This window comes from Otolemur garnettii, unplaced genomic scaffold (genome assembly GCF_000181295.1).
Source record: "Otolemur garnettii isolate 467f Iridium unplaced genomic scaffold, OtoGar3 scaffold00101, whole genome shotgun sequence".
Taxonomy (NCBI): Eukaryota; Metazoa; Chordata; class Mammalia; order Primates; family Galagidae; genus Otolemur; species Otolemur garnettii.
In genome coordinates, this window is record NW_003852496.1 from 2,127,679 (window position 1) to 2,139,034 (window position 11,356).

At 45.5% G+C, this 11,356-nt stretch overlaps 1 protein-coding gene across 1 annotated transcript in view; it reads right to left on the reverse strand.

Annotated features, from left to right (window-relative positions):
* Window positions 1–7,571, reverse strand: part of RUVBL1 (RuvB like AAA ATPase 1) — a 45,773-nt gene extending 38,202 nt beyond the window's left edge. Inside the window, exons 1-2 of the mRNA XM_003796192.2 lie at window positions 7,268–7,571; window positions 2,665–2,751 (exon numbers count right to left, since the gene is read on the reverse strand). Of these exons, the coding sequence (XP_003796240.1) occupies window positions 2,665–2,751; window positions 7,268–7,408 (228 nt within the window). The 5' untranslated portion in view covers window positions 7,409–7,571. The remainder of the gene's footprint in view (window positions 1–2,664; window positions 2,752–7,267) is intronic.
* Between the last annotated feature and the right edge of the window lie 3,785 nt (window positions 7,572–11,356).

Below are 11,356 nucleotides of genomic sequence, written 5' to 3' on the forward strand. Positions count from 1 at the left end.
AAAAAAAAAAAAAAAAAAAAAAAAAACTGGCCAGATTTAAAAAAAAAGAGAGAGAGAATTTGGGAGGGGGGTACTATACCAAAAAAGGGCAAGCTAATATAGATGAAAGAAAATGACAGAACTAGAAAAATCATCATTTAGCAACCACCCCTTGGATAAATGACAAGGCAAGACTATCAATTAAGGCTAAACCCATAGGGTGAAAGGATGCCTACATGGCCAAGTGTCATCTCACAGGTCACTGAGTAGTTACAAACGGAACCATCAATTCTGCAGTGTAACTTCACATCAGCCTCCTGTTGTGATGCAATGGGAAGGATATAAGGGCACCTGTTCTGCCTCCTTGCCAAAGCGTTTAACATTTCAGATGGAAACAAGCAGATAATTGCACTGTTGTAGGACATTGTACATAACAACTGTCCTGGAAGCTTCAAAACCGCCAGTGTCAGCCAGTGCAATGCCTCACACCTGTAATCCCAACACTCTGGGAGGTGGAGGCAGAAGGGCTGCTTGAGCCAGGAATTCAAAACACAGTAAGACCCTGTCTCTACAAAATGGCATGGTGGTGTGCACTTGTAGTGCCAGCTACTCTGTAGGCTGAGGCAGGATTTCTGGAGCTCAGGAGTTTGAGGTTGCAGTGAACTATGGCTGCCACACTGTACTCTAGCCCAGGTGACAAAGCAAGACCCTGTCTCAAGAAAAAGAAAAGTCAATGTCCTAAAACAAAACAAAAAAATGCTGGGGAGGGTAACTTGTAGATAAAAAGAGACCAAAGAAATGTTATAACAATCAATGCCACTGATATTTTTAATTATATTCTGAATTATAAACTATTTTTTAAAAAGTCAAAAACTGGAATTTACAGAATTTTTAAAAAATTGTAACCATCTTTATTTTCTTCTTATTACAAAATCTAAGTTTGTTACCTCTGAAAACACATGAGTTGACTGATCATAAATGGTCTGATGGGACCACCCGACGGCAGCTGCTCTAGTCACTTGCTCACTCCTTTCTCTACACGGCCCTCCTGGGCTCTCAGACACTCTTTCCCTGGCTCTGCTCCTAATTATTTTTAAAGTTTATTTATTTAATTAATTAAAAATAAAAAACTGTGACAAATAAAAATTGTGAGAAATTTTATTTTTTTGAGACAGTCTCACTATGTTGCCCTTGGTAGAATGCTGTCATAGCTCATAGCAACCTCAAATTCTTAGGCCCAAGCGATTGATTCTCTTGCCTCAGCCTCCCCTGTAACTGAGACTACAGACACCTGCCATAACATCCAGCTATTTTTCTGTTTGTTTGTTTCTTTGTTTAGCAGGCTCAGGCTGGGTTGGAACCCAGCAGCCCAGGTGCATGTGTCCAACACCCTAACTGCTGAGCTACGAGCACTGAGCCTGTGAGAAATTTTAATATAAACTATATGTTAACTAATATTGTAGCAACATTAAATTTGGTGGGTGGTCATATAGGATGTCCTTATAAATTACTTTCAACGGTTCAGAAATAAGATACAGACAAAGCAGAAGTCACAATTAGTTACCTAAGTGTCGGGTGTAGAGGGGCTCATCAAGCTACTCTTTCAACTCCTTTTTTCATTTTAAAGACAGAGTCTTACTATGTCACCCTGGGTTGAGTGCTGTGGCATCACAGCTCACAGCAACCTCAAACTCCTGGACTCAAGTCTCCTGCCTCTGCCTCCCAAGTAGCTGGGACCACAGGTGCCTGCCACAGTGCCTGGCTATTTTTTGGTTGCAGCCATCATTGTTGTTTGGTGGGCCCGGACAGAATTCGAACCCACCACCTTAGGTGTATATGGCTGGTGCCTTAGCCACTTGAGCCACAGGCACCGAGCCAAAAGCCCATTTCTTTACACACAAAAACCCAGGCTCCTACTCTCCCAGACCAAATGGCCCTTTTGAAGAACAAGCAAGGCTCAGACTGAGAACTCTTATGAGTTTCAAGTATCTGGCCACTGCCCTCAAGAATCCAACAAGCCAACACTGTGTCCTCTCCCTGGAGGGCCCTCATCTTTCCTGCAAAGTTCAATCTTCTCCCAACTCTGAAGGGAAATGTCAAGTCTCAACGCTTCCAGCTTTACAACCAGCAGGGCTGCCCCTGCTTGAATTCTATCCACATTCACAAAGAGTCAGTGCCTCAAAGCTTAGAGTTCACCTGAGTCATCTTGCACTGTCCTGGTTTCCCTTCTGCCCTGGAGAGACGGTATCATGTCTCTAATTCCTTTTTTCTTTTTTTCCCATTTCTTACATAGTCAATTTAGTGATAGGTAAAGGTAGCATTTGGGAAACCTGATGACTCACTTCCTTTCCTCCTTGAATAAGATGTCACTCGGATTTTTATGTAGCCCTAGGCAAACAGGAATGTATTTCTAAAGCAAAGGAGACTTGAAAGAGATAAAGACCAAATTTTAGAGTAATGAGACCCCTCTGAGGACACCATTCTCTCTTCTCTGGAGGTAGGCCAGGATAATTTGAATTTCAGAAGCATGGATTTTTGATACGCAATTGTATTACTGCACATTACTTTTAAAAAGATACATATAACCAATTTAGCTAAACAAAGACTAGTTAAGACATGAATTCAATTTGGCTTAGACATTAGGATCATTCTCTTGGGTAGATTAAAAAAAAAAAGAGAGAGTACCTTGCCAGTTCCAGGAGGTCCTGCCAACAAGACAGCTCTTCCAGCCATTTTCTTGCTTTTGATTAATTCTACTATGACGCCACATGCCTACACACCACAATGGAAAGAAATAATAAATATGTATTAAAATGTTTCATAGGGAAAAAAATTTCCGTCCTTGGTCCACACAATCCAAACAACACTGAGTGCCAGTACACAGGCACTGTGTAGATGCGGGAGAGTCGAGACCACACTGAGAAGCCTTGTAACTCACGAAGCTTTCCTTCTAGTGAGCCAGACAAAAACAAAAACATTGCACAAGATCACTACGGTACTATCAAGGAAAAGGAGGGAGTGGCTAGAGTGAGCCAGGAAGGTCTTTCAGATGACAGTGATATGTGAAGCTCTGAGCAGGGCAGGAGTTCCAGGCAAAACAAACAGCAAATTCAGAATAAACAAAGCAGGAATGAGCTTAGCATGTCCAAGGGACAAACAGGCTGCAGTGACCAAAGTACAGTGAAAAAGAGAACAGTAAGATGAGGATGAAAAGGGAGCCAGGGACCACATCACAGAAAACGAACTTACAGTCTGCGCTAAAGTTTGAGTTTTATTCTACGTGTAATGGAAGCCCATCAAATGTTCTTAACTATGTGGTGTCCTGTGAAGATTTATTTTTAAAAGGTCATGCTGGCTACAGTGTGATAAAGGATCCAAGTGGGAGCAGCACTCTGAGGTACAGAGAGACTCCAGCAGCCCACAAACCTCCTTGAACTGGAAAGAAAATTTTGTGTGTATGTTCATATATACATTTTTTTCCTGAGAGAGAATCCAGTTTTCATCAAATTCCCAACATAACCCACTAAGGCTAAGAATCAGTGGTCTACACTGCTAGCTGCCATCAGTGCACACTGCAAAGCAAATATTTAATGCGGGGTTAAGTCTGTGCAGCCATTAGACTGAATGCCTTTTGAACATCCAAGATTAAGTTACTTATTCATCTATTAGTTTATTTTAAATACATTTTGTCTGAAAATATTAAGCTATAAATTGAGTTGCCAATCTTCACATACTTTAGAGTACTTGACTATAAAAGGATAAGGCTGAGAAATCACTTACTGAGCACCTAAATCTACATAATACAAGGTGTGTTACATGGATTTAAAAAGTACATTATCTTTGCCTGAAGGAAAGCCACAGCTCTTCTGCTTGGGCAGTGACAACATTATGCCCTATTGACAGGGTCTTGTGAGTACATCTTAACCTCCTCTGCCACTGTTCCCCATGGACTGTGAAGTACCCTGGTCCCACACTTACAGCAGCCTCTCAAAACATAAGTGAATGTGTGCGGCCATGCTATATTTCCAATCTGCTTCAGTTAGCAAAACACGGTGCCCTTAAATAGGGCCTCGAAGCTATTCTTCAGATGCTACATTTCTGAAAGGATAGAAGACTCACTACAGTCTTTACATGACCCTGAGATATCATAATCCTAAGCATCAGAGCTCTTTTAGAAATGCAAAAAGGTTAAAGAGGCTTTCCAAATCTTTTTTTTTTTTGAGACAGAGTCTCACTATGTTGCCTTTGGTCGAGTGCTGTGACATCACAGTTCATAGCAACCTCAAACTCTAGGGCTTAGAGTTTTGCCTCAGCTGCCCAAGTAGCTGGGACTACAGGTGTCTGCCATGATGCCCAGCTATTTTTTTGTTGCAGTTCTCATTGTTGTTTAGCTGGCCTGGGCAGGGTTCAAACTCACCAGGGTAAGTGGCTGATGCCATAACCACGCTGAGCCTATTTTTTTATTTTTTTATATTTTTTAAGACAGAGTCTCACCCTGGGTACAGTGCCATGACATCATCGTAGCTCAAAGCAGCCTCAAACTCTCGAGCTCTAGAGATCCTCCTAGCTTGGCACCTGTGGCTCAAGTGGCTAGGGTGCCAGCCACATACACCTAAGGTGGCAGGTTTGAATTCAGCCTGGGCCCACCAAAACAACAATGATGGCTATAACAAAACAAACAAACAAAAAAAATAGCCAGGCGTTGTGGTGGCCTGTGGTCTCAGCTACTTGGGAGGCTGCGGCAGGAGACTCGCTTGAGCCCAGGAGTTTGAGGTTCCTGTGAGCTGTGATGCCACAGCACTCTACCCAGGGTGACAGCTTGAGGCTCTGTCTCAAAAAAAAAAAAAAGAGAGATCCTCCTGCCCCAGCCTCTGGGAGTAGCTGGGACTATAGGGACCTGCCACAACGCCTGGCTAATGTTTCTATTTTTAGTAGAGATGAGGTCTCGCTCTTGCACAACGCCTGGCTAATGTTTCTATTTTAAGTAGAGATAAGGTCTCACTCTTGGTCAGGCTGGTGTCAAACTCCTGAGCTCATGAGATCTGCCCACTTTGGCCCCCCAGAGTGCTAAAATTATAGACATGAGCCACTGCCCTACCAGATATTCTTACTTATAGACTAAGACTTTTTTAATTTATTCTCCCTCAATTTATGTTCCAACCTCTCTCCGTGAGATATGTTACACATTCTAACAGTTAAAAAGAACTAGAAGCACCTTTTACAAATCGTCTAGTCTAACTCTCATTTTTCAGAAGAGGCTGCTGATGTGACCAACCAAAGTCATATAAGAACCTGGTAGCTGAGGTGGATCTAAGCCATACAGCACTAGAGTTAAGAGCATGGATTCTGGAGTCACAACGACTTGTCCATGCACAGTGGCTCATGCACACTGGCCATGCACAGTGGCTCACGCTTGTAATCACAGTACTTTGAGAGGCCAAGGCAGGAAGATGTTTGAAGCCAGGAGTTCAAGGCTGCAGAGAGCTATAATCATGTCTCTGCACTCCAGCCTGGACAACAGAGATCTCATCTCCATTAAAAAAAAAAATTGGCTCTGGCGCGGCACCTGTAGCTCAAGCAGCTAAGGCACCAGCCACATACACCATAGCTGGCAGATTAAAATCCAGCCTGGGCCTGCCAAACAATGACAACTACAACCAAAAAAAAAAAAAAGAAAATAGCCAGGCGTTGTGGCGGGCATCCGTAATCCCAGCTACTTGGGAGGCCGAGGCAAGAGAATCGCTTAAGCCCAGGATTTGGAGGTTGCTATGAGCTGTGATACCACAGCACTCTACCCAGGGCAACAGCTTGAGGCTCTCAAAAAAAAAAAAAAAAAATTGGCTCTACCAGCTGACGCCCTTAAATCTACTTACCTAACCTATGTGAGCCACAATTTCCTCACCTGATCACAGAGTTCATAATAGTTAATGGTATACATGCTAAGGGGTTTAGGGCTGAAACTTACTTTGACATGTAAAAGTGGATTGGTAGATGGACAGATGAGCAAAGTTAGGATGAAGCCACAGAGCACAATGTTAATTATACATAGAACTTAGGCACACAGGTATTTATTGTATGTCTTTCAACTTTTTTTTCAATGTCTGTACTAAAGTGGGAAAGGGACAATTATTAGACAGGAGATGAAAATCAAGACAGTGGAAATAAAGCTGCTTGGCACATGCAGAGCACTCGATGAGGGCTACTGGCAGTCCCAGGTGCTGAGTAAGCCAGGGTCAAATATTTCCTTTTTGGAAAGATGATGTTCCAAAGGAAAACCAGCTTTTCTCTGGCCCTTTCTATTAGCACAATCAGGCAAAGGGCCAATAGTCCTAACCTCATAACAGGCACAGGATTCTGCAGCTGCTAAGCCTCAGCAGAGGCCAAGGGGCATGGTGAGAGAGTGTCGGTAATATCACAGAGACAGCACCAATTTGGGACTCAGAAATGCACATGGATACAAACTCCAGCTTCACTACGACTAAACTGGGTGATAGATAAGTGAAGTACCCTCTCCCGTAAGTTTTTCATCTGCAAAAAAATAGTGTAGATGAAAGGCCTTAACAAAAGCAGATTTAAATGGAATAGTCAAAAAAGATGCTTGGAGGAGGTGGAGAAGGAGGAAAGTTGGAAAAAGAAATAGAAAAAAATCACACCAAAATAATGCCTGAAGCGGGGTTATAAACCAGTTCCTCTCCATTAACTCCCACTTCTCTCACTCAGGTCCCAGACCCTAGGAAACCAAAACGAGCTTTTTAATTATCTACTAAAAAAAACAAAATCCCCACCAATATAATCGACCTTCACAATATAAATCCAATTTCCTTACCATGGCCGACAAAGTCCTGCAGTAACTGACCTCCACCAAGATAAAATAATTGTATTACCTATTTCTTAGCACATTAAAATGTAAGCTCCCTGAAAGCAGGAACCTTATCTCGTCCCAGCAGTAACCTAGTGCCCCAAATACAGCCTGGCACAGAGTGGGGGCTCCATCAATACCTGACTTGAAGCAAACCGCCCACCGCCCCCGTAGAGTCGTCACCAGCACCTGTTCTCTTGCGGGTCCCCCGTGGCCCTTTTCACTGCCCTAAAGCAGTGGTTCTCAACCTGCCTAATCCCGCGAACTGTATTAAAGGGTCGCGGCATTAGGAAGGTTGAGAACCACTGCCCTAAAGGAAACTACAGCGGGAGACCCCAGCGCGCCCCGCGCCCTGAGCCCCCCACTTCAGCGGCTCTCGCGGCAGCGGCCCTGTGCGGCGCCCCCAACTCCCCGCGCCGCCCTCCGCACCTCTCGTGCGTTCTCCTGCCCTACGAGCCCTGAGGCCGCCTGCTTGGCCAGGCCGCTTTCGTCCAGCCCCAGCCCTTTCACGTGGCTGTGGGAGGCGATGCGCTGCGTCTTCGTGGTGCTCTTCACCTCTTCGATCTTCATTTTTCAGGCGCCGGGAAACAAAACCAGTGTGGAAAACTAGCCTGGAGTAACGTGCGCCCGGCGCCAGGGTTACCATGCGGCCGTTACTAGGGTTATTTGTAAGGGCCCGCCTAGGTCGGCGCTCCATTGGTGGAAGCGGGTACGCCTCCGCGTCCCATTGGCTTACGACTATGCCCACTGAGGCTCCGCCCACCCACTTCCGGCTGTGTCTCTGGGTTGGCTTCCCCCACAGCCGGCACTTCCTGCTCTGGCTGTAGTCTGGAGCGCAGAGAGGCCGTTTCCGGGTTTCACTGTGCAGTTGTAGTGGCCCCAGTCCCTTATTCGTGCCATCCTACCCATTATAACATTTTCTGCGAAGCTCAGGTTATTACCTCCGTTTCGAAGATAGGGAAACTGAGATTCCGGGTGTAAGCTTTGACTTTCGGTGACTGTTTGACGCTCAAGCCAGCGGGTGGCAGGCAGCTCAGTCAACCACACCCACCTCTGACCCGCTCAGGATCCTCCATGGAATTGTCTTCCTCTCCTCCATTCTCCACTCACAGATAAGGTCCTTCCTTGCTTAGTTAAATTAAGTTGACTGTAAATAGTATTTTACAGTTTCCAAGACTGTACAGCCTTGTAAGATGGTATAATTCCTAATGCAGAGAAAAACGCATGCATTTGAACAACGACCTACCCCAAAACGCATGGCAGGTAACCTGCAGTACTGGAACTCCTCTGGCTTCAAAACCTATGTAAGCTTCATCCAGTCTCATAACTTCAGAAGAGACGATAGCCAGCAAATATGTCCTGTCAGGTTTCATAATGATGTTAGCACTACCCCATCACAATTGTACTGCCCATTCATCCATTCATTCAACAAACATTTATCACCAGCTATAAGCCAGACACCTACCTCCTGGTACTTCTCCATTCTAACTGTTGAATCTAGGTTTCTAACAATTTGCAGAATTATGGGGTCAATGTTTGTCTTTCCCAGTGAAGTGCAGGTAGATGAGGATGTAGACCACATTTGTGGTGATCACCATTTTAACCTCAGGCCTGGTGCACAGCCTACAACACAGCTCACAATTAAGGCTTCTAATGAATTCAAATAAGGTTCAGGATCACACACAAACACACTTGAATGCATGTAGTTTTGCTGCGTGTATTTTACACACTGGCTTGTATGGTACTTGGTAATGGTTTCTGTCCATGAGTGAAATCCTCTGTCATTTTCAGAGCCCAAAGGAGGGGCCATGCGTCAGAAGACTGAGGTTGTGACTGGTGGCATGTAACTTATGATTGATCAACCCTAGGGACATGACCCTAGAACACTCCACAAAGTTGCTTAGCCTTTCATCCACTTATTCTTGGTCATTGCTCTTAGATAAGTAACAATTCCTTTGTTTGGAGGAGGAAGCCTTTCCACTAACTGGCAGTCAAAGTGCAGTGTTCTATGGGACTTTTCTGTGTATTGTTCAATTAGGGGGAAAGACATTTTTTACATTTTAAGGCCCCATCTTTGTCTCTTTCGACACAGAACAAAGAGAAAGATTTCCTTCCAGCCAAAAATATTGGAGGATTGGATGAGGATTTTAGAGCTCAGAGAAATCCTCTGGGATACCTGGTCTAGTAGTTTTCTTCTTCTTTTTGAGGCAGAGCCTCAAGCTATCCCCCTGGGTAGAGTGCCATGGTATCACACTCACAGCAACCTCCAACTCCTGGGCTCAAGCGAGTCTCCTGCTTCAAGGTCCCCCAAGTAGCTGGGACCACAGGCGCCCGCCACAACGCCTGGCCATTTTTTGGTTGCAGCCATCATTGTTTGGCGGGCCCGGCCTGGGGATTCGAACCCGCCACCTTAGGTGTATGTGGCTGGCGCCTTAGCCGCTTGAGCCACAGGTGCGGAGCCTAGTAGTTTTCTTCTAATCACATTCCCTGGAACTGTAGAATCCCTTCACAGTATAGGATACCAACTCCATGCTTCCCCCTTTCACCAGAGTTGTTCCATTTTTTGAAGGCTAAAGAGCTGTTCAGGTGGCTTGGTGCCTGGAGCACAGTGGTTACAGTGTCAGCCACATACACTGAGGCTGGCATGTTTCTTTTTTTTTTTGAGACAGAGCCTCAAGCTGTCCCCCTGGGCAGAGTGCCGTGGCATTACAGCTCACAGCAACCTCCAACTCCTGGGCTCAAGCGAGTCTCCTGCCTCCGCCTCCCAAGTAGCTGGGACCACAGGCGCCCGCCACAACGCCCGGCCATTTTTTGGTTGCAGCCGTCATTGTTGTTTGGCGGGTCCGGGCTGGGGATTCGAACCCGCCACCTTAGGTGTATGTGGCTGGCGCCTTAGCCGGTTGGCTATAGGCGCCGAGCCGAGGCTGGCATGTTTCAACCTGGCCCAGGCCTGCTAAAAAACAACAATGATAACTGCAACAAAAAAATAGCTGAGCATTGTGGCAGGTCCTATAGTCCCAGCTACTTGGGAGGCTGAGGCAAGAGGATCTCTTGAGCTCAACAGTTTGAGGTTGCTGTGAACTATGACACCATGGCACTCTACCCAAGGAGACAGAGTAAAACTCTGTCTCAAAAAACAAAAAGAACAGTTCAAGAATCACTGATCTGGCTTAATATTATCATTTCACAAGAGAGGAAATTTGGTCCCAAAAGGGAACGTTTGTCCAGTTCCCAGGTTGAGCAAATGCCTAACATAGATCCAAAAATGCTGGACCTGATTGCAGCTTCATACAATTCCTTTCGTCTCAACAGAAAATGTTGCTGCAGGCCAGTGTCCAAGGTCACTTGACGCCAGTCTTTCTACTCCTTCCTTGCCTTGACTTCTGTCCCACCTGACCTTTAAACCCACAGCCTGGGTGAGCCTTCTCCACTACTCCATGAGGGCCTCTGTGTGGCACAGGCAGTCACACGTGGAGCCATTATGCAGTCATTACTCCAGCTCAGCTGAGCTATCAGAGATCCCCAGAGAATAACTAAATGTTGTATCAGTTAAAATATTAGTTCAGCTACAGAGAGACCCAAAATAATAGTAGATTGAACCAGAGAGAAGTTAACTTTTTTTCTCATAAAGTCCAACCAGGCATGCCAGTAGTGGGCGGGCTTTATAATCATTAAGGACCTGTACTCCAGCCAGGCACAGTAGCTCATGCCTGTAATCCTAGCACTCTAGGAAGCCAAGAAAGGAGGATGGCTCGAAGTCAGGAGTTTGAGACCAGCCTGAGCAAAGGAAGACCCCCCATCACTACGAAAAATAGAAAAATTAGCCAGGTGTGGTGGCAGGTGCCTATAGTCCTAGCTACTTGGGAGGCTGAGGCAGGAGGATCGCTTTAGCCCAGGAGTTTGAGGTTGCAGTGAGCTAGGCTGAGGCCATGACACTCTAGCCCAGGCAATAGAGAAGCACTCTCTCTCTCAAAACAAAAACAAAAACAAAAAACAAAGAAGAGGACCCCTTACTCCTTCTAATGGGTGTCTCTGCCACACCTTCTCTCATATGGGACAAGGTGGCTGCTTTGGCTCCTCTCAAAAGGGCTCAGTTTGCTCCAGCAAGAAGGAGAAAGGGGGAAAGAGAAGGACATGTGCTTTTCCTTCAACCTTAACCTTGAAGGTGCACCATCATTTCTATTCCTATCCCAATTGTCAAAACTTAATTAAATGAGGCCGAGTGCAGTAGCTCACAGCTGTAATCCTAGCACTCTGGGAGGCTGAGGCGAGTGGATTGCCTGAGCTCACAGGTTCCAGACCAGCCTGAGCCAGAGCAAGACCTCATCCCTAAACATAGCCGGGCATTATGGCAGTCGCCTGTAGTCCCAGCTACTCGGGAGGCTGAAGTAAGAGAATCGCTTGAGCCCAAGAGTTTGAGGTTGCCGTGAGTTATGATGCCATGACACTGTAGTCTGGAGCAACAGAGTGCGATTCCGTCTCAAAACAAATCAAAACAAAACCAAAAAAAAAAAAAAA